Source organism: Watersipora subatra, chromosome 7, assembly GCF_963576615.1.
Source record: "Watersipora subatra chromosome 7, tzWatSuba1.1, whole genome shotgun sequence".
Classification (NCBI taxonomy): domain Eukaryota; kingdom Metazoa; phylum Bryozoa; class Gymnolaemata; order Cheilostomatida; family Watersiporidae; genus Watersipora; species Watersipora subatra.
The window spans coordinates 64142772-64167298 of NC_088714.1; the positions used below are offsets into that span (position 1 = coordinate 64142772).

General features: G+C 36.2%; 1 protein-coding gene across 4 annotated transcripts; it reads left to right on the top strand.

Annotated features, from left to right (window-relative positions):
• Window positions 1-99: 99 nt before the first annotated feature.
• On the top strand, window positions 100-24254 carry LOC137401160 (arginase, hepatic-like). 4 transcript variants are annotated; one of them, XM_068087539.1, is made up of 9 exons: window positions 100-236; window positions 9767-9928; window positions 13554-13733; window positions 14644-14722; window positions 18227-18425; window positions 19360-19416; window positions 21147-21251; window positions 22368-22504; window positions 23713-24254. In XM_068087539.1, exons 2-9 carry the CDS (start codon window positions 9782-9784, stop codon window positions 23835-23837), a joined length of 1029 nt encoding a protein of 342 aa, XP_067943640.1. In that variant the 5' UTR covers window positions 100-236; window positions 9767-9781; the 3' UTR covers window positions 23838-24254. The 4 variants fall into 4 exon arrangements, with proteins under 4 accessions (XP_067943640.1, XP_067943642.1, XP_067943643.1 ...); XM_068087541.1 differs by having other exon boundaries at window positions 137-166; XM_068087542.1 differs by having other exon boundaries at window positions 142-197.
• Window positions 24255-24527: the final 273 nt, after the last annotated feature.

Here is a 24527-nt window from a genome sequence, read left to right on the forward strand (position 1 = left end):
GTATCGAATTAATACATCACGCAAAAGTGTAAACAGGATGACTAACATGGGGGGCGTGTTTAATACGGACTTTTGATTGGTAGATGATTTTTATCGATCGTCATAACTACGCACGCGTACTTTCGTTGTCTGGCTAAAAAGGAGTTAGCTTCTTCAACGACTGCACGTGCGCATACATAAACATTACGTTTTCAGTTGTAGGTGAAAATAATATAACGAGCAAAAAACTATTATCGGTAAAATTGATACTTTTTGTTCTATAGTCCTGCCTAATTTGCATGCGTGCAACTTTCATTGAATCACGGGAATTTATTGGCTGGCTAGTGTTTGGGGTTTCGTCATCTATTAATAATGATTATTTATATGTTAGTACTTGTCGTTTGCTGTCCTTTTAAGTTGATTTGTATCTTTAAGTTTTATTGTATTATTTTTCTGCAGCTAGTTGCAACATTGTTATTATCTGTTTTGTATTTAGATTCAGTGTGACGATGTCACATGAGTGGTGAGTCGTGTATCAAAAAATTTCCAATATTGTCTACTCGGCGAATATTATTTGTTTAGTTAGCCTACCCATTTTAACATGCAGATCAAATGCCGTAACTAATGGACATTTTATGCTTGACTTCAACAATTTTAAATGCTTTGAGTGCAATCTAGTTTGCATTCAATATCATTTTTTACTTTCTGTCCCGATGATCGTTCATCTGCTACAATAAAAAAGATAATTCAATTTTAAACCAAAACTGAAGAACGACTTATGGTTTAGCTTTTACGTACAAGTAACCCAAAAATGCTGCTAGCAGTGTTAATAATTACTATAACAACTGTTTGGTAATTTTTTGGTTTGGCCCAATGAAGTTACATCCAGTTCACTGTATGTGTGACAATCAACCTTGAGTCATGAAATTCACTCATCTCCGACCATTTTTACTAGAACGCATCTTATGCAAAATTATTTTTAAAGAAGTAACTACTCCAATGCATGTTTTCTTGGAAGCATGAAAGCACAGCGGTTCTATTTATGAACAGTTGTCGCTTAATACTTGTGTGACTTGGCAGAGAGTGGGGATACTGGAATTCTATACAAATTTTGATATTGTAGAAGAGTTGTCAAGTGCAAAGCTGTATTCTCTTGCAATCATTCAAGTAGATGTTTATGATTGACTTGTTCAATCAGAGTAATTTGTACCGTGCATTGTTCGGTAGTCTTTTTTCATTAGTCAGAATCTAGTTATGACTAGAATTTAGTTCTCCTAGTTCCGACAGTGTTCATCGCTAATTGTTCAGTAGAAGGAATGCCATACTTCTATCAAGAAGCATGTACTCTAACATCAAGCTTCTTCTGCTCAATTCTAGGTCTTCTAAACTGCCTCGGCTTAATAAAGCTTGAGATATCTTCAACTTAGTCATTTATTTGAAGTACAAATTCTAACTATAAATAATAAAGCAAATCTACACATACCCTAAAACCTCAAATTGAGTACCATGGCGCTGTATTTTTTAACCTTCCCTCTATAGCGGCGGTCAATCGGAGGCGGCGTTCAAATAGAGGCTGGCAATCTATTAGAGGTTTTACGGTATGTTTGTTACAAGGATTATTTTACAGATGATTACTGACTCTGAGATTTTTGTACAAAGTATATTTATATGACTCTAAAAAGATCTATTCTTTGTCATTGTTTTCTGCTTGTAATGAATTTTCCTGCTTTTATAAACTTATCTGACCTCCATTAGACAGGAAAGTCATTAAATTGAAATATCAATCACAGTTCAGTAAATGTGCAACTAAAAATCTTTTAGTTAACTGCTTATCCTTTAAATTGGATGCTTTTTACTCTTTACTGTAGATGCTTTATTTTAGGTCTAAAAGTTCTAGAAACTTTGGTTTTCATATGCTTGAATAAAAATCTCAATAAAGCTGTTAAAATATCTGTAAGGTAGGAGTTAAAAACTCCAAAATGCTCAGCAATATAGACTTGTTAACCTGGTCAGTTAAGTCGCAACTTAATTTGGATCTGTTTCCTTTTTTCCAGTCATTCTCATAATGACATCTTCTATATTTTTGCAAATTGTTTAAAGCACATAAATTACATAATTTTTTTATTATATATTTCAATACATCAGAGTCTTGGCTTTCAAATGAGCCTATATTCAATACACAAATAATAGTAGAACTATGAAACACAAGGCGTCAAAAGTATGTCCTGCAAAAATAAACACTTGGTTCAGGTTTTCAAAATGTGATGTCACAATTATTATTTAGCCTTAGGTAGTCGATCCCTTTCGCTGCCATTGAGGCTGCGCTTTTCTGTAACAATCGGTGCTGTTAAACCCAGAGAGCGCTAATAATAAACTAGGATTCTAGATAATCAACAATGCCTGGGATCGTGCTAACGCCCCCGACCAATACAAACACATGTTCTGGGTTAATTAATTATGCTTCAATAAATGTACTGTCGTTGATAAAGGTAATGAAATCACATCAATTAAATTATGACCTGCGGTTGCGTTGCCCTAGGACTATTTGTCAATCGCACTTTCGGAGATCACGCAATGCTTGAAACTAATTAGTCTCAGTCGCGACCCTCAACATCACAATGAAATGAGAGGGCTAGTGCATAATAGCATCGGGAAAACATAGTATCGTGCTTGGAATCTGAGTTATTTATCATAGAAATAATCTGTACATGGAGAACTAATGACGCTGATTCCTTTGTCATCTTCATTGGTTCTCTGGAGTTGTCCTATCTTCGCCTGACACTAGCGGCATTATTGTTGTTGATAAATATAAGCAGTAAGCAATAAAATAGGCAATAAGAGCACACAACACTGCATATGAAAATTGTGACGTCATAATTTGCGAGCCTATGCCAGTAAACTTTTCTGCGGTAGAGCTCTGGGGAAATCCTATAAACACCAACCAATGTCTGTCTCACCATGGTAAAGAATAGCTCATTCGAAAGCCAAGACTCTGGTGTATTGAAATATACAATAAAAAAATTATGTAATTTATGTGCTTTAAGCAATTTTTGGTAAAATTATTTAATAGCAAATTAGCAAATATATTGGATATTTGGAGCAAAATATTTTGGCAATTTAACTCTAAAACCGTTTTGGGTTTATAGCAGAGTGCCAGAATCTTAATAGAATTGCAACAGAAGCAATTATTGTAATAATAATAAAATTATTATTATAATACTAAAATAATAATAATAACCTTATTTAATAAATACTTTGATATAATAATTTATTTTAGAAGGTTATTGTTGTATTATTATTGAATTATGGTTATTATGGATAGAATTCAAAGTAGACATCAGATGTAAAAAAATTAATCGACTGTGTATACAGACACACTGACTGACTAGCTATTTAATCTTCGGATAAAAAAATGACTGAATAAAAAACATCAAGATACTGCATAATGTTAATCGTAAAGTCAGCTCTTAATTAAGGTGTCTCGTTTCTGGTTTAATCTACTGAAGAATGTAACTAAGTGAGAATAATAAAGTTTAAAATACTGTAGCATGTTACTAAGTGAGTGTCATAGATGAGTCTATGCCATTGATCTAAAAATGTTTGATATGTATAAGCATATCCGTATCGGAATGAGATGTTGTTTTCAGTCATCTCACATTTACTGGTCTTCATCTAGTTCCTTAGGTTCAACTAACATGATAGCGAAGCTTTTGTCCTTTCTATAAATATTGAAGTATATAGTGCTTTGTTCTTAACAAGCAGGTTCTTGAAAAGCTGTACCCAGCATTCATTTTGCTGTTCAAATCCGACTATTGAGGGAAGTAAAATCATTTGTCTGCTGGCAGAATTGTGTTACGCAATTTGATATGTAGTCCCTCTACCCTATGTAGGATGTATGTCTCAGTCCAATACTTCATGAAACAATGACGCTGAAAGCACATTGGAGAACTCTTGTGTGAATTCATTGTCAAATTAGCATGCATGACACTGCCACTGACACTAGTGGTGAGCATAACGATTGCTTGACAGTTTTCCTAACCAGTTTGTCACGAGCATCTAACTAAGCATCAGAGTATGTTTTAGAACAAAACCTAAAATGCACCTATGTATCATCAACCATTAAGAATATTAATTAAGAATTAAATTTACAATTTAAATTACAAGCTCCCTAATAAATTTTATTTATATTAAAAGGAAAGATTATACTCGTCTGTGAACTCTCCAGTGTCCTTCATGCAGAGTTTGTTAAAAGGCTGACTCTTCACATTTAGTCTTCATTTTGCGTCCAATTACCACACTGCCTTACACAATGCTCAATTCTGTGTTGTACACAATGCCCAAAACTGTTACTGCACACATTGCTCAACCCAATTTCATACACAATGCTCAACCAAGCTGTATAGCTGTGCGATATGAGTTTTCTGCATATTGACACGATATGCAATAAATATCGATGATACCGATATTCGATACAATATTTGCATTCCTAATGAATAATGTTAGGTGTTGTAGTTGCATAAATGAAGAGTTTATTGTAATAAAACCAAAAGTTGGAAAACAACTACATGTAAATAACATTAAACTCAATTACTCGAAAAATTGAAAACAAACAAAACAAATTAAATCATATGAGGCACACCACATCCACATTAAGTGATCTAGTGTGAAGACAACTACGTGGTAACTGGAAACAATCTACTTCAAACTAAAAACACCAAAATAAACTACAGCTTAAAGAATAGAGAAAGCATAATATTTTTATGCTTTATTATTTATCTTGAGGTGTTGACTGATGTTCTAAAAAAAGAATCAAGGAGATTGACCAACCCGAAGCTGAGATATAGCCAGCCAAACACAGGTCTACCAAAAAACATAAGTGTTTTGGTAATCATCAATATATGACGTATGAAATCGACTTGTGTGCCATTGGTCTATTAAGCCAACTAATGCGCTCTCCTATAACAATCACGACGTTTTAATTGGTTTAATCCCTGGAAGTATAGAACAATCAAATTGGGCCTAACAATCATTGCTCTGAGAATTCCGAACCAGTCCCTTTGACGTGTAGATTAGTTTTAGAATAAAATAATTACACGCATCTATTATTTTGCAACATTCTGCTATCACTTTCTACAAATTATATTAGTTACATCATTTATTCTATCCGCAGTTATATTATTATTTTGTATAATATGCGTTATGATTATTATATTAATCATAAAAAATAATCATAGTTAAGATAATAGATCAATAGAAAAATCAAATCAAAAGTTATCGTTTTCTTTTCTTACAGCAAGAGCAGCACAGTCAAGTTATTCTTTTCAAGATTATGGCTGTAGTGAACTTACAGTCTGTTAATAGTGACGATATTCATGAAAATCAACTAAATGCTGCAGTAAATACACAATAGAAAAATGATGAATGAACAAAAATTCACATTCTCATTTCTTATTCTAAACGAACTGCAATCGCGGATGTCACATATAGACTATACACGCGCCGTTCGTTGAACAGAGGATCTTCGGAGCATATCCGTGGAGATCGAGTTAAAATTTGAAGCACAATAGTCAAAATCTGCCCTTCTGTTTTGAAAAATCACGGCGAGGGGTTGTGGGCAAATACCTTTACCACACAATGTTTGCTTGATTTTCCTGAGAAACCAGAGCTAGTCTGTAAATTATTTACTATCGCGAGAAGCGTTTCACATCTCGTAACCAAAACAATCATTGTACGTAATGGCGGTAAGGGTGCACAACTCTGGCACTTGAACATTAAGTCGATTTTATACGTCACAGTTTTCGGGATTTTCGAAGGGTTTTCCTCCGATTCTTTATTAGGTAGACCTGTGTTTGGCTGGCTATATCTCAGCTTCTAGTGGGTCAATCTCCTTGATTCTTTTTTTAGAACATCAGTCAACACCTCAAGATAACTAATAAAGCATAATAATATTATGCTTTCTCTATTCTTTAACACAAATGACTACAACAAACTGAAAATCTAACTACAACTTTCTACTATTGTGAAAAACCTTTGCGAGGGACAGTCATAGCCGGTTTCAAGCATTGCAGTATAAAACCCTATTTCCATTGCAGACTTCAACCTCAATGAAACACTTTGTCGTCCTACGACTTTCTTGCGCCACGATTAATGTGTAGTGGCAATAGCACTTGTGGCTGTCCATTTAATTAGTCTTGACACAACAAGCAATAAATCGCTCATAAACTTATCAATATTTATTGTTTCATTGTAAATAGTGGTTTATTAGCAGTAAAAACAAATTAGCCATAAATATGCCTTATATCGATATAAGCTTAGCATTACATGGCCATGTTGATATAGCATTAACATTGACATGAATCGATATGTTGATAGATATCGATATATATATATATATATATACATATATATATATAATTATATGTATATATATATATATATATGGCAACTTCTAGACTATGACCTCAACAACTTCTGCTTTTGTTAGGTCTATCACCTGTTAGGACTTTCACGAATCGCACACTAGAAGAAGACATGAGAAAAACCGATACTAAGCTCAAACCCCTAACCTTTCTAGATCAATGCAAGATGGCCACATTGTTGCTTTTTAACTGGGTATTCTTGTGATTCCTGTGTGTTGTGTGGTAGAGGACTGAATATGTTCTTATAAAATCTATAAACAGTCCAGCATTAATTTGGAGGATTTTCCACCATTACAAAGTTGCAAAATTTTGTTGTTGTAAGTTAGTAAACATTGACACGAGAAATTTAGCAGCCCGAGCAGTGCATTCTGGGAAAAACAACCAATCAAAGTGTACCTCGCGTGTGATAGTCTTAATACAGCAAGTCTAGCATTACCGCTCAGCGTTAACTCGCTCAGCGCAGATTGGTAGCACACAGTACAATATCGCACTACATATCGCCTAGTATTTCTGCCCCTTAGTAATTATTAACTACTAAGTGGTGATTTTTTCTACTGCTTTTCTAGAAGTTTGTTACAGGCATCAAATTGCTGCTCTTCGCTAGATACTTGAAGGTCTTACGTATGATCAACTGTGTTGTGCACATATCCAGTCCTTGAGTCTGCAACATTGTACTCTTTCAGGTCTCACTGGTGATGTATTTTATGTGGATGTAGCTGACTAGACAGTGATGGCCTTTGAGTCTCATCGATTGCTTCATCTATTGAGATTGATTTGGAGAGATCATAACCTTATTGCCACCTAGCTGTCAAATGTTCCACCACTTTCTTAAACTTATATTGAGGCTCATAACCTCTGCTCGAGTGTGAAGGCTCATCAGCACTATAAGAAATGAAAAATGTGACCATGAGGTTGAAAATGCCTTCTTTCATACTCTCTCGAAATAATGGTTGGTTTTGGTTGGGATACTTGCTATCAAAGCAACTTGCATTGTTTGGAACTCTACACAAGCCCTTATTTAGACAGCCAAATAAATGATCCTAGTCGCTCCTCTGTAGCATTTCCCCATAAATACAGTTTGGACTGTGGTCACAGAACTTTCATTTTTGTGCTCCATTTTCTGATCCTTCAGTGATAGTAACCGACGTATTAGAGCTAGTAGGATGAGTATTGTTTGTATTGGAGTTGCTATTATGAGATACTCCTCTAGTATTCACAACAGCACTAGTGGATATAGCGTTATCATTGTCCAAGCTACAATAAGCAGCACTTTTCTCTGTTTCTCTGTATATTTAAAGTTCTTTGGAGTTTACAACGCCACCGTCATCTGAATTACTATCATATTGATCAGTTAAAAGATCAATGACCACCGCAGGACCAAATAAAGTTTTCCTTTTTCATTTTTTATTTTAAATGCTGAGTTGCATGCTGACTGCTTTTTCGATCTTTCATTTTTTCGAAGGAAATGTGTCTTCGTATTTCTTTAGCTTGTAGCATAAAGCAATGCTCCTCAGATAATCATTTTTTATCGTGAATCATTGATAGATATTTTGCCGACAATATTTAAAACTTACGAACATTCTTATCTTTTTATTGCTACTAGACCATGCCTTTATAAACTTACCGAAAACGGTGCTGATATTGTTTCCCTATGGAACCGATAAAAGACAGGTCATTTCCCAAGGACATGGTTAATACTAACAGATTTTATTACCAAATATCTTGAAAATGAAAGTATCTTTGTCCACCTATAAATAGTGTTTTTTGTTAAACCCAGTTTTCATTGTCATTTCAAAGCCTATCTTATTTGAAACTGGCTTGCATTGTAAGTGAATAAAGTGAAGTCGAGATAGAATCAACTATTTGAGCCAAACACAGATATGTCTGTGTCATCTCTACTGTCATTGACCAACATGTTCATTCTGAAACGAAGCATCAACAATGCTTAGGAGGAATTTGATTGGTTTGTGCAGCCAGACCTTCAAGGTCTACCATATTATGGTACATGTTCAGCAGTAGGCATTTCATGTCCTTGCTAGTAAGGCCAATCAACATGCTAAGCACTGTCTAGCTATGGTTGATAAAGAATCTATCAACAAGATATAAGTACATAATTGTTTCAGCCTTGCTGATTGGACTAGCCAGTTTGATCCCAGGCAGATAAAACATTTTCCAGTGCTCTATTAAATTTGTGATGGGAAACAAATATTTGCTTACCGATAAGATAGCTGTTGCTAGACAGCTGGGCAACACTTAGTTTGTACTATAGCATGTCTACTTGTTTGTACTTGGCATCTATTTAGGCTATTCAGAGTTTCCTTGCGAAATTTTCCATATAAAAAGAAAAACCTATTTGCGGTACATCATGTATTTTTTAACCAATGCAACGGTCATGATTGTACAGGCAATAAAGCAGTCATGATTGTACAGGCAATAAAGCAGTCATGATTGTACAGGCAATAATGCAGTCATGATTGTACAGGCAATAAAGCATATTTCGCAGCTGGTAATGATTGAGGTATTGATTTAGGTTTCAGGTTGTTGTTTCCAGTACTCACTTTAAGCTAATTGAAGTTTTCTAATCAAGTTGATTAAAATCCTAATACCCAACGAATCTTTGTCATTGCCAATTCTAGATATTAGCTCCTGGCTTATTTGTAAGTTAACTTTTAACACGGGCGTTAAACCAAAGCCTCGTAGTTCTACTTATAACTTGCTGACAACAATGATGTTTCAATGGCTTATCATTGTGCCATTGCGAGGCTTCGACTTTCATTTACACATGCTTTAGCAAAAGTCTTTAGGTTATATTTGTGAGGAACAGTCAACTTTGATGGTCCTATTGCAAGTGTTGTTTATACCCAGAGTCACGATATACAATAATGCGATATACAATAATGCGGATGTAAAGGAAACATGTCAACAGTGTTTCTATTAATAGCCAACAGTTAGGGTCAAAGGATGGTCATTATGCTTGCATCATTGTTTACAAGTTGATTGATAAGCCTGTGTTCCCAACATTGTCTCAGTAGCTTGACATATGTGTAAGGCTTTACTTGGAGTTGTTCATTCCTTTATCTATTTATGAAATTCTTGACATCCATTTTAATCAGGACCTTTCATTCAATGATTACATTCTATTAGCCTTAGTAATCACAGAATGTGATGAAGCAATCGCTGTGTAAGGCAGAATACTATTCAATATAGCTTTTTGGTCCATCCTACTTTCTATGTAGTTTTATGAAAATGTTGAGCGCATTTGTGTTTCCTGTTTTGTATTTTCAATGTGTGTTCCTATGGGATCATCTAGGTCCACAGTGTTTTTACGTGGATTATGACATACACAAGCTTTATTTTTGTGGTACCAGGTGTTCACAGCAAACATGTTTCGCCGAGCATTCTTCACACGCCCACTGGGCCAACAACTGAGACAAATATCATTGAGTGAGTGTGCTGAAGGAGCTCCACCTCTCCAACTGTCTCACAAGAGCGCTGTTGGAGTTATTGGTCTTCCCTTCAACAAAGGGCAGGTGAGTTTGCACCCTGTCAGCGCTCAGATAAGTAAACGGAAGCGTTAGGTTTGTTCTGTAACTAATTTTATTTATATGACATCACTTATTCATTTTGATCACATTGTCAATCACTTTCTGCAACCCCAGTTACTATGGAAACTGAGTAAATAAATGGCTGGTTCTTCCCATGCAGTTGATTGGTCGTTGTTATTCATTCACCAACACAGCTATCTACTCCAAGAATCCTGAGTCAATTAATCACTGGTTGTCTCCCCCTATTTTCCTTAGCTTCAACCTGGCCTCTTGCTTTGAGCTTTAAAGGTTGACTTGCAATAAAATTCACATTACAATTATTTCGTATCAAAAAATTCACCATGTCATACTCTGCTGTGTTGTAGGTCCAAAATATGTGGAAATGGGATTGCAAGCTTTTAAAAGCTCAAAAACAAACAGTTAATTGCAGCCATTACGAAAAGTTTGTAGTTTGAAATCCCTTTATTTCGACGACGTACTCAACTCGACGTTGTTATTGTTTTGACACGTGATGTTATCACATGAAATTAAAGGCCAATAAAAGGCTCGATATAAAACATTTCGTAGCACTAGTTTATGACAAACACGTCGGGTTCTACCGGAAAGCTCTTATCAAATATAAATGCTCGCTACCTTACAGTTTCGCTTCAGTTTGGTCTAATCATCTAGCTGTAATCTGATCATGTGACCGATACTTCTTGCCAAATAGTGCGAATAATTTCTTCAGCATTTTCGACTATCACAGGTGACCAACAGGCTTGTCATATTTATCAGAGGTTGATATGCACTCCTTCGAGCTAAGGTTAAAAAATTAATAATTTTTTACGGTTGGTTTTAAGATATCAGTGTTCAAAGTGACAGCATTACAATGATGTTGAAATAGACACGTAAGGACAGTAGACATGGCTTTATTGAATGCGTGAAGTATATTTGTGAAAACATTTCGACGAATAAGGTTGCATGTAAGTGTAAACAGAGCCGTTTTGGAGAAAGGATTCCAACCTACGGCGTTTTCATGATAGCTGCTATTAACTGTTCGTTTTTTAGCTTGTAAGAGCGTGTAATCACATTTTCACATATTTTGCACCCACAACACAGCAGAGTAAGACATGGTGAATCTTTTGATACCAAGTAACTGTAATGTGAAGTTAGTTGCAAGTCTACCTTTAAAGGTTGGCTTGCAACAAAATTCACATTACAGTTATTTGGTATCAAAAGATTCACCATGTCTTACTTTGTTGTGTTGTAGGTGCCAAATATGTGGAAATATGATTACAAGCTCATAAAAGCTCAAAAACGAAAAGCCGCCGTAGATTGGAATCTGTTTATTTCTCTTATGTTGTCATTACAGTTTGGTTATTGTCTTGTCATGTTCTCACATGAATTGAAAGGCCAATAAAAAACTCAATATAAAACTTGTAGCACTAATTTATGATAAACACTTCGGGTTTTACCGAAGACCCCGTATCAAATATAGATGCTCGCTACTTTACAGTTTTGCTTCGGCTTAGTCTAATCGGCAAGTCGTAATCTGATCATGTGACCCAATACTTCGCAAATAATTTCTGCAGCACTTCTCGATTATCACAGGTGACCTACAGGCTCGTCATGATTATCAGACAATGGTATGTACTCCTTCGAGCTAAGGTTAAAAAATTAAACGAGTTTTTAGGGTAAGCTATAAGATATCGCTGCTAAAAGTGACAGCATTACAATGACGATAAAACAGACGAGTAAGAACAATAGACATGGTATTATTGAATGCGTGAAGTATATTTGTGAAAATATTTCGACGAATAAGGTTGCAGAAAGTGTAAACAGAAACCATCTACCACAACCATGTCACATTTGAGCCGTTTTGGAAAGAAAATCCAAACTACAGCAGTCTTGTGTGGCTGCGATTAACTGTTCGTTTTTTAGCTTTCAAGAGCTTGTAATCACATTTCCACATATTTTGCACCTACAACACAACGGAGTAAGACATGGTGAATCTTTTGATATCAAATAACTGTAATATGAATTTTGTTGCAAGTCAACCTTTAAGGCTTGCGATGGCAGGTTATAGTATCAGTAGGGATACACTAATCCTACACATCAAATGTTTTAAAAGAGGCCTAGGATTCTAAGCTTGTTTACGCAATTGCTAGAGGCTAGTTCTGTATGCAAACAACCAGTCATTTCACGACACAAATAAACGATAAATTTGCTCAAAATAACATTCCAGCGAGCAATATTTCTTTCGATTAACTTTTCGGAGCCACTTTGCCAGGTTTTGTTTACTTTGCTTTTGATTATATCATGATTTTGTTCACGAATCTTTGTTTTAATGCGTTCAAAGTCCACCACACTTCTCCACATCTCTAGCATCTCCACATCTCTAGCATCTCCACATTTCTAGCATCTCCACATCTCTAGCCATATCAAAGTCTACCACACTTCTCCACATCTCCAGCCATATCAAAGTCTACCACACTTCTCCACATCTCCAGCCATATCAAAGTCTACCACACTTCTCCACATCTCCAGCCATATCAAAGTCTACCACACTTCTCCACATCTCTAGCCATATCAAAGTCTACCACACTTCTCTACATCTCTAGCCATATCAAAGTCTACCACACTTCTCCACATCTCTAGCCATATCAAAGTCTACCACACTTCTCTACATCTCTAGCCATATCAAAGTCTACCACACTTCTCCACATCTCCAGCCATATCAAAGTCTACCACACTTCTCCACATCTCTAGCCATATCAAAGTCTACCACACTTCTCCACATCTCTAGCCATATCAAAGTCTACCACACTTCTCCACATCTCTAGCCATATCAAAGTCTACCACACATCTCCACATCTCCAGCCATATCAAAGTCTACCACACTTCTCCACATCTCCAGCCATATCAAAGTCCACACTTCTCTACATCTATAGCCATATCAAAGTCCACCACACTTGTCCACATCTCTAGCCATATCAAAGTTCACACTTCTCCACATCTCTAGCCATAATATTTGTTCTAAAGAACTGCATAAAAGTTTTTCATCATTCTTTGCTAGTATAATCGAATTGTCCTCTTCTTACTAATGATAGCATACACTAATCAGGCTAAGAGTGTATAAAGGGGGAACCTCTCTACTGCCTTCACCTTTGTCTCAATGTCAGTTATTACTCATTCAACTCTTATGGTTCAGTTTATAAAGTGCTGACTAAACTTTCTACCAAAGCCTTTTGTGAGACCAGATGGTTTGTGAAGGGTTTCTACCTAATGGACACCGCCGGAATAAACTACATGGATGATCTTCAGAACTAGCTGGTCCCATCTGCATTTAACCTTTAACCTTTACATGTAACCTTAACCAGCCCCTCAGCTATTTAAACTTACCGCTATAAATTGTTCTACTCTTGGTATCAGTGTATTTATACGCTGCAACTCTATACGTCGCTGTACTCGTAAGTGTCTGAGGTCTGTTTTGCTTTACGTTTCGTCTCTATCCCATAGAAACACAATAAATTAGTATGAAGTTTCTTCTTTAACAGGGAATACCTTTTAAATTACTGTTAAATAATAATTGGCCTGTTTTGAAGCGAGTTTAGTTGTGTGTATACTGCAGCCTAAAGGAGGAGTGGAGGGTGGACCCGGCTTAATCAGAAAGCATGGACTGACCAACCATTTGACACAGCTCGGTTTTCATGTTAAAGACTATGGAGACATGGAGTTCGAGACGGTACACAATGACAACATAGGCGCTGGAATTAAAAATCCTCGCACTATTGGCAACGCTATGCACAAGGTAACATAACTGAACCAGAGCCTATATATGGATAGAGACTTTTGGATGGCCAACTATAGTTATAACTAGTACTGGCAGACCCCTGTGCTGTGAGAGATCATCTTAGGTAATAACTATGTGCACAATTATTCTTAATTGTGAAACGTGGTCAGGTGGTGCAGATGGCAGCATATTTGACTGAGAAACTAAATATTCGGGTTTGATTCCCCTGTGCTGCAATGTTTTTCCTAATGCTCTTAGCGTGGCTCCATACAGATGGACACGGCTCTTATTATGGCAAAGATTGTCTATCGTCCCAGCAAATGCGATGTTCTGCGGCTATATTTATTATTTCATGTCATCATATCAGCCTGTAATCATTGCAACCTGGCCTGATTTTTCAATGTATGGTATTAGTTGCAAGTAGATTTTACAGAAACAAGATTTCTGTCTAAATCTCCCACAATCTACTTCCCGTGCAGGCCATCGCAGGATGGATAACCAACAGGCCATTTTTGGAACCAACTCCCTAATACTATAAAAAACATAGAGAAGGTGGCCAGTTTCAAGAAAAAACTTAAATTACATCTTTTAACAAGTGAATAAAACCTAATTACTCATAAAAATTGATCTTGATTACGCTATGACGATAAGTCCGACGCCGCGACTAGCTATGCTAGTGCGTATTATGGGCTTTATCACTCTTCCAGCCTTTTTCTTTTGTTTACTTACTATTGTCAATGAAAGTAAAACAAACATCAAATCAATTCATATTCATATTCACCAACTCAATTTGATCTCTTCAACGATGTTGGCTCTATGGTTGTTAGACACGTTAGATTGTGTATATATATGGATGAGCAAACAGAATGAATCCGACCAACCACACTTTTCTTTATACACTCGCTGTCAGTATTGCTGCTGTTTTCAGATATCTGACATGGTGAAAGGAGTTGTGGAAGGAGACGGTGTCTGCGTCACTCTGGGTGGTGATCACAGTATAGCCCTAGGTCAGCCACAGTTTTAGTGAGTCTGCAAAGCACGCTTGAGAATGAGTTAAAATCTCTCAAGGTTCTGTTGTCATGACTTGCTAGTCTCTCCAACGCCTTGTGGCCGCTGTCGCCTAAATGTTTTACCTCCGTCGTTTTAATCTGATGTTACACTGCTCTGTCTATCTGTAGCATCTCTCATTACTTTAATCTGATGTTACACTGCTCTGTTTATCTGTATCATCTCTCATTACTTTAATATGATGTTACACTGCTCTGTCTATCTGTATCATCTCTCATTACTTTAATCTGATATTGTACTGCTCCGTCTATCTGTAGCATCTCTCATTACTTTAATCTGATGTTACACTGCTCGGTCTATCTGTATCATCTCTCATTACTTTAATCTGATGTTACACTGCTCTGTTTATCTGTATCATCCCTCATTACTTTAATCTGATGTTACACTGCTCGGTCTATCTGTATCATCTCTCATTACTTTAATCTGATGTTACACTGCTCGGTCTATCTGTAGCATCTCTCATTACTTTAATCTGATGTTACACTGCTCTGTTTATCTGTATCATCTCTCATTACTTTAATATGATGTTACACTGCTCTGTCTATCTGTATCATCTCTCATTACTTTAATCTGATGTTGTACTGCTGCGTCTATCTGTATCATCTCTCATTACTTTAATCTGATGTTGTACTGCTGCGTCTATCTGTATCATCTCTCATTACTTTAATCTGATGTTACACTGCTCAATCTGCTGTTAAACATATTGTAATAATGTGTATCCGTAGCGTAGTAAAATGGGTTTTAAAAGTTTAGTATTTTGATCGTTTATCCATATACCACTGGCATTCAGTTAACACTGAGACTACATCCAAAATACTCTACTGTTTGCTAAGCACAAGGGGAAGACAACTCCTAATCATTGTATAACATCGTTTTAACAAACGTATGGAAGTATGTCTGCTTGTATTGCTTCTTTAGATTAATCCTGTTTTGCAAGTTATGCCTCAAATCTCGGAATGATAGATTTGACCTTTGACCTTTCTGTTTTATCAAGTTGATGTTTCAGTCTCTGCATTCATCTTTAAAACCATTACACAGGTAGATGTTATGCTGGTAACCCTATCATAATATCTACCAAATGAAGTTATAAGTAAACAATCATTCACAAAAGACTTTTGTATATATATATATACAGTGAAACTCGGATAACTCGCCCTTGGGCAGCTCGAACACATGATTAACTCGAACGGATCAAACAAATTTTGTTTTGGTCCGTTCCCACGCAAAATTTGTTTGGTCCGTTCCCACGCAATGACAAATTGCTTTAGATAACTCGACCTTAACTTCGTTAACTCGAACAGTTTTTTGCCCAACGGCTACCAAGATGGTTATTATCACTTTAGAATATCACTTTATTCCAAGCCATAGACATAAACATCAACTTTTAGTAGTTCTTAGGCATCATTATTACCACTATCAGCAAAGTATTTTCGTTAACGACTTTTCTAAAGGTTTGCAAAAAATCACATTTTGCCAAACATCCGCTTGGGGATAGCCTTCCGAAAGCAAGGAGAAGCGAAGTAACCTTCAGATAAACTTAAAGAAAAATCGGCAAAATTGTTTTTTGTTAAAATGCTCAAAAGAAAAATATGTTTTTTTTTACCGAGCGTTTCAACCGCGATCAAGTTTTGCCTACTTTATTCTGAAAACGTCCTGGCAGTCACATCACCTAAAACAAACAAACAAATCTCAAGTAATAGGAAAATATTTATACTTTCTGGTAAAAATTGTTAAAACATTACATGAGAGGCCCCTCAACATGCAACGAGCAATCAATGCTTTTGATTTATATATAGTTTGTATATGTACTGATAAATACATGCACTTGTGACAGGGTTCTCATAACTTGAACGCTCTGATAACTCGAACACTTTCTCTCGGTCCCGTGAAGGTCGAATTAACCGAGTTTCACTGTATATAGATCTCAAAGTCGGTCATTTGGTATGTCCAGCTATATCTATTAAAATTTAGGAATGAAATATCTACTTTGTGCTGGATTTGATCTCGGAACCCCCTAATCACCAGGCGATAATCTTACTAATTAAGCTACGCAAGATGCAATGAATTCTGTAGGTAATATGATTTGTTATGTCGGTTAAAATACGCATAGCACTTCGCGTTACACAACGCCACTAAAACTTATTCTCATGGATCTTACTAGTAAGTTTAGCTATACAGATAATAGCGTAATCAAATTAGTCATTGGCAATGTGCCAGTCTAATAGCAAGTGGCAGGCAACTACATTATCTGTCCCTGTTTAAAAGCTGTTTTTAATACCCGTGCAATGCCGGGCTTTCGGCTAGTGGAGTATAGTCTTGACTTACAGTCACTTCTACAGACAAATTTCTTGACACAATGTAAACTGCGGAAATATCAGTTTAGACATAGAAAGTATTTTGCTACATTCAAACTTTATCAAAACTGTTTTGTAAGTTAAAGTTTAAAATAAGGTTACAATTAGAGATAAAATACGTACATAATATACACACAAATTTGTCGACATACAATATAGAATTTCAGCATATATGTGTCTCAGATACAATGTCAGCAATGAATCAAAGGATGGCAGGTCTGTAGAACAAAGTTGAGAGATTCAAAATAAATAACATAAATATCGCAAGATATGTGTAAGTTAATTTAAACTGTATTTAATGTAAGATAAAGTAAGTTACGCTGAGTATTTCTATCACTTACTCTACCCCTGAACATAACGCTCCCTTCACATGTCATTATATTCCGTATTACTATAATCCTCTTTTTTCTGATTATTACTTTATGATTTTAGTCTTGCACATGATATAACTTTTACATTAGGACTGCATAATTTTCTGTAATCCGATTGGTATGTAGTTACCCGAAGCTTTCATCATCATTTTTGTGCGCTGAAATGAGTTGAACAAGGTGGGACATGCTCGTATAAGAATATTTAATCCTGCATGGACAGTTTTGATGCAAACATTGAATATATTAGTTTCATATGTTGAGGTTTAACTGTGTTATCTAAGGCATTGATGACTTTTTAACTGGACTTGTCTAAATTCTATCTGAATATATTGAGCGTCTTTCTTTGCTCATAAAAATTGCGCCTCAGTTTATATACCCACCAGGTAAATAGGAGAATTACAGTAGATTAATTCAACCATACATGCTCTCGATATACATATACAAGGAAGCTGAGATATTAATAAGAATTGCTGTCTTGTGTAAGATGTTGTGTTAGACGTTGAGTTATCAGCTCTTGCTCTTACCAGGTCGAACTCACAGTTTAGATGTTTCAGGTTCGATTCTTTCATAAATTCATGGTTTGTCTGATAGAATACAATGGTACAGACATCATTTGTTTGTACCATGTAAGTGTAGACACCGCTGTATATTTGAAATTGAGTATCTGATTGGTCACATAAAAAATGCTGACTAGTATCCATTTCTTATGCTGCCGCAGGCACAGTGCATGGCCACTGCCAGGTTCACCCAAATGCCTGCGTCATCTGGATTGATGCTCATGCTGACCTCAACACCCCTAAAACATCTCCTTCTGGAAATGTCCATGGTATGCCTTTATCCTTCATCCTGCGTGAGCTCGAGGATGATGTACAGCAGGTCAAGGAGACATACGAGGAGTGGTCTTGGTTAAAGCCCTGGTAAGTGCTGCCTATCGGTGATTGGTTGACCATATGGCTTCGCTGTTTTAAGTTTCAGCATCACACTGGATTGATTTTAATAATTTTTAGCCATTGAATATGAAATTTCCGTATTATGTTTTATTTGCGGGAAAGCTAGAAAAGTGAGCTGGGGTGAACATAAGTTGTCACAGCAAGGTTTTAAGTGGCGTATCCTTGTAGGACACTAGACATTCTCTGGTTTCTGGTGGTCTGATAATAGTTGTGGCCTTGCGGATTATTTGAATATAAAGATACGTTGTGTATAACAGTATGAGCTTTTTGCATAACAACAGCAAGTGAAAGACAAGGTAATGCAATAAATATTGATCATATTGCCTTTGTTTTATCTTAGTAATGTTTGGATTGTCTGCTCTTGTTATGAATGTAATATGGATTAACTACTAATTGCAATAAATACACATACTGGTAGAATTATCCTCTCATTGTATTGACACTGCCTTCCAAATAACAAGTCAACCAGACCATGCTCATGGCCTGAAATAAATTTAGATCTGCTGTAGATTTCATCGTTACACTGCTGCTCCAACTGCTCTCAAAGATCAGCCAGAAAGTGTATAATAATTGTTGACCTACTGTTAGGCTCTGTAAACAAACGAAATAAGCTAACATCTTAGTGTAGGCATTTGCAGAGTTATCTCTTCTCTCACACTAAATAACAACCGCTCAATGTGTGTGTACAAAATGCCTGCACCGTGAAACACCAGTCTCCTAGCACTTTGTTAGTTATCAAATCAAGCCCAAGAAACAACTTGTAGCCTGAATTAACACAAATTTTAGTTTAAATTCGTGAAGGTGTATATATATATGTCACTAGTGAAAGTATTTGTAGGTATTTCATTTTATAGCTCTTACTAAAGGGGTTCTCATAAAAGTTTGTTTCCTGATTTTGTAGCCTTAGAGCCAAGGACATCACATTCATCGGGCTGAGGGATGTAGATGCTGGAGAACAGTAAGTTTTTCCTAGTAGACTTGAGAAAGCAGCTGAAGAACTAGTGAAGTACAGTCATATCTCCACGTACGAGCTTAATGCATTGCGAAAATGAATTCATATGTTTATTCTCTCATATCTCAAATCAAATTTCTCTATATATAATAACTAAATACAAATTAATCAGTTCCCATCCTCTGAAAAAATACATCCTAAAAACAGGATATTACAATGAAACAAATACCAAAGTGCTAATAAAAAGTAACAAATACCCATATAGTGGTTATGATCTGCAATAAAATGTAATATTGTTATGAACAGTACTGCATGGAGTTCTCACACTTCAGACAGACAGTAGCAGCTAGTGGGGGTGTGAGAGAGACTTCACGGCAGCTTTAGGTTCGCTACACTTTTTTGTCACGCTGCCGTGACATAAGCTTTAAATTTAACTTAAAATAAGTTTTAATCTTACACTAAAGTGAATTCTAATTTTGTCTTCCTTTTCATTTTTTATCATTTTCCAACTCTTTTTGTATCGCATTTAGACTCGTGTTTTCTTTCAGCCTTTTTAAATCCTTTTTGATCCGATGAGAAAGACTGAGCGATGCTGTTCTCGCAAGCAAACACCGGCTCGTATCACAAGTGTGTCTTGGATCTCAAGGCAGTTTTGCTCGGAATGTTTTTTCTTATCTCAAATTGCTGTTGAGACACTCGTATGTCGAGGTATAACTGTGATATGTTTTAGCTATCTTGGATATAATGGCTTTATGCATAGTGCAATAAATTTGTCTCATTCATGGCTGCAAGTGCTGACTGTTCCCATTAGTATTCTTCAGTAAAATGCTACACCTAGTTTGACTGCCTAATTAGTACTAGCAACACTGAAGGTTGTACAGTGGACTCTCACCGTACAATTTTAATTCGTTACAGTGTTGGCACCGTAATCCGGTAATTTCGTATAAAGGAGTATAGAAACACATAGTAAATTTTTCATGCAAACACCTGGTAAAAATCATCAAAATCTTATACCTACTGTACATTCTAAAAATTAGTGACAAAATAATATGTTAACTTTAGTAACTATAGTTACCTACAGTAACTTTTGTGTATTTAGCGGTTATTATCTGCAATAAAATGTAACACTATGTACTACGTGAAGTTCGTATCGTAGGAAGTTCTTACCTTCGAGACAGACGTATAACATAAACGTTTAATTTAACATAAATGAATTTAGCTTACCAAACACACACTTGAAGCTAATTTTTAGTAAGTATTTTACTGAACTAAACTTCAACTTTGTCATAGGCACAAATTTTAATACTTAGTTGTTTTCGAGTTCATTTTGACTATAACCTATAACGAATAATGCTGGAACTGACTTAGACTTTGTGGGAGAGATTTTGGCGAATAGCATATAAGCATATTTTTTATTCAGTCGTAATCAGAACACCGACTGCCAAATTTGAATTTCAAGAGAATTTTTTGTTGATTTCGGATGGCGAAATTATTTGGTGAGGACAGGGCAAAAGACTCAGCGTGTTCTACATCGCTGAGCAAAAAAATGTACAACAGGGTCGTCATAACCCAAAGGCGCACTGTATAGAGTAGCACCATTAGCCTTGCAGCAAGCCATAAATTATTTATATTTGAATATATTTTAATAAGTTGTGTGACAAACCAAAGTAATACAGTGGGGTTGTCACCTCTTCATATTCCGATATGTTAATGCTGCCACTTGTGTTCTGTTTCAGGGCACTACTCAAAAAGCTGGGAATAAAGTATTTCAGCATGTATGAGATAGACAAGTATGGTATCGCTGCCTGCGTAGCTAATGCCATCAAGCATGTTAATCCAAAGTATGTCTATAGAGTTACTCTTCTCGTAGATCTGCACTAAAACCAGTAATTTTGTCCTTGAAGACATTAAATTATTTACAGGCAAAGTTTACTTCCCTTCCAATCAGGTCTAGTTGTTTTTCTTATGTTGATAACTGGCTCCAAAGGCTGGGATTATCCATCTTGGTTCACTCTATAGACTATGTACCACCACTGCGTGACCACAGGCCCCTTGTCGCCCGCAAGCAGCACTTGAGACACCCGCGATATATGTTCCAAAAATAGCAATGGTCGAAACATAGCTTCGTCTAAAAACCACTGCAGAAGGCAGACTTCATAGCGCAATGGTATCATACCATTGCGAAATAACCTCCACCTCAAAGCCCATCAGTATCCGTCTAACTTTCACTGCCTTGTGGACATAGAGAAGTACGGCGGTGTATGTACAGAAGCTGTGAAAGTTGCCTCCCTTTTTGATTCTAACTATTTACGTGAATCAGTCATTTCTAACATGAACTTTAAAACCAACACAGAACACTCTCTACTGATATCTAAGGCTCATTCAGGCTGGCACTGTCAAATTATTCACCAAGTTACAGTACGCTGTTGAGAAAAATGCCCATGGCGCACCCATGGTACGCTGGTGAGCAGAAGGTAGTGACAGGCTTTCCACTAAAAGACATTTATAGACAGCGAAGATATATCATGTGTTCATTGAAAGCCTTTTAACGTGAAATTTAAAATGGTTCACAAAACTGGAAAAAAATTGTTCAGTCTCGATCAGTTGTTGTGACTTATTTAATGATTTTCATGGCATCACTTCTAGGCTTTCAAATGTTGGAACGCATAAATGGGTTTGCAGATAAATGGGAGCGGATTGTATGTTTAAATATTCCTGCCATCATTGTTATATAATTGTGGGGAATAATTAACCCTGGTGTGATAAGTCTCACACATAACAGTATTACTAATGCTGTTATTATTGTTAAACGGTGATCTGTGTAATTTTGCTTGTGAGGGTACTTGTATGAAACAGGTAGGCCTTTGTACCACTCAGTTCCCTTGAAGTAGCCCTCAGTCTTTAAAAGCTTGGTGACCCCTGCGATAGACATTCCATGAACCCTTTTGTATTTGCAGTATGGATAGACCGATTCACTTGAGTTACGATGTGGACGCCCTCGACCCATCGTGTGCCCTTAGTACTGGAACGCCTGTCGTTGGAGGCCTCACTCTAAGGGAAGGATTCTTTATTGCTGAGGAAATCGCTGCCACAAGTAAATCAGTCTTTCAGCCATTGTTCTCTCTTTTCCTACCCTGTTTCATAGTTCTGTTTAAAGCACGATGAACACTCCTCTGGTATAATGTGTTTCTTTGGGTCTGTCCATGTGTTTATAATCAATCATCTATAGATGTCAGATTGATTGTATTTATATGCTAATATGACAGGCAAAATCTATTCGCACTTTCAAATATTCTCATGGTCAATCTATCTCACTAACTTTAGTTTTGCATAAAAACAATTATTTTCAAAATTGTCATGATCGCACACAGAGCACACCTAATGATTGTGATAGTGTTCCTTGTCAACCGTTAAGCAGTTCTTGGAAAGTGATCTGATGCCAATAGATAAAAACCGGTTAGTTGGCAAATGACATGCGAGGCAGTGACACGCAAGCTCCTGAACCCTTCAGCACTGATTCCCAGAAAAGTAGTAGATTGTTCTAGTTGAATTTTAGTCATCATTCTGATATCCTTTATATTCTTTTTGCTTTTTTTATTACTTTGGTTTTCTCTCATGTGTTTTATCTATTTTCTATTTATTTTACCACTTCTCTTCATGTCCAACCGCAACCAATAAAGTTATTCCACTCCAATATTCTTTTTATTTTCTTCGTATCTTGGAATAGAATTTCTTATAAAATTTATTACATTTTGATTAATCTGTTCTGGCCCCGGAAAACATCGATAGTTATTTCAAGTAATTACATGTAGTACTAATCAGATGTATTATATAAAACTGGGTAAAAATAAAATCAAAGTAGATAAGGTTTTCTTGTTACTTGAAGACATGTGACCAGAAGTGAATTCTCAGTATTGCATAGGTTCGGAGCTAGAGCGAATGATAGAAATACGCGTTACATTCCACTTAAATTTATACTAAGTGTGTTTTAAATTTACTCAATTTATCTATTTCTTTATTCTTTTTGTCTTAGTTTTAATTTCTACTAGCCTTTTTGTTTTTCTTGCAAGACTGGAATGTTTCCGAATATTCCAATATTTTCCATCTGAAATTATTTCAGATGTCAAGAAGCATATTTTATGTTGGCAAAGTTTATGTTCTACATCATTTGTCAACAAATTCATTTGTAGGGTGATATAAGCCAAGGTTTCCTTTCGTGCTTTTTCTTTGTATATATTTGGATATCACTGGACTGCAATGCAACTCTCTGTCAGATATGATGCTTTACCTTGTTCTTTTCAGATCTCATGTCTGTGATGGACATGGTGGAAGTGAATCCCAAGCTAGCTGACTCCATACAGAGTGACATGACAGCCAACACGGCTGCAAGAATAATTACTAGCTGCTTGGGTGCCAGAATTGTTTAGACTGAGGCTATTTAGGGGAACATTTAGTCTCACTTTATCAGAGCTTCAAAAGGGGATATCTCCTTCTTCCTCATCAACTCGACTGAGCTCCAGACTCGTATTCTTACTTATCAATCAATTGAACAGCCACTCTTATGGAGAGCTCAATTTTGACATGCTTTCATAACTAAACTTGCCAGTTTTATTCCTTTTAGAACTATCTTTATTTTAGCTTCGGGAATCTCTGTATCTCTCAGGCAGCTTTAAGACTGTACAATGTTATGTTTATAAACTATTGTATGTGCACAATAAAGTATGTATTGTTATTTAAATTGTTTGGATGTGATTCATTGCACTTATCTTTCTTTGCACTTCAAGATTTACTCAACCCTAGTCTATCAGCCATGAAATAAATTGTTTTATTACGGTTGTCCTCTAGTGAACTTGTGACCCCAGTCCGGCTCATGAAGGAATGCATAATTTGTTAAATGGTTGCTCTAGTTCTTCCATGGGGGCAATTAAATCCATAAAACTAACTGCATCGTTTGTCTATAGCAATACAAATAGACAGTTATTATACCTTAACCTTAGACTCTGAGTTATCTATGTTATTAGGAGGGGAGGTGTGTAATGGTCTTCCATTAAGCTATCGTACCTTCACTACAGGATAGTCTGACGCAATTCAGGCATAATAAATGACTGACAGGTGGT

Coding starts and splice junctions, on each gene's coding strand:
- LOC137401160 (XM_068087539.1), top strand. CDS start 9,782: ATGTTTCGCCGAGCATTCTTCACACGCCCACTGGGCCAACAACTGAGA. Junction 21,252..22,367: donor ATCAAGCATGTTAATCCAAA/GTATGTCTATAG, acceptor TTGTATTTGCAG/TATGGATAGACCGATTCACT. Junction 22,505..23,712: donor TGAGGAAATCGCTGCCACAA/GTAAATCAGTCT, acceptor TGTTCTTTTCAG/ATCTCATGTCTGTGATGGAC.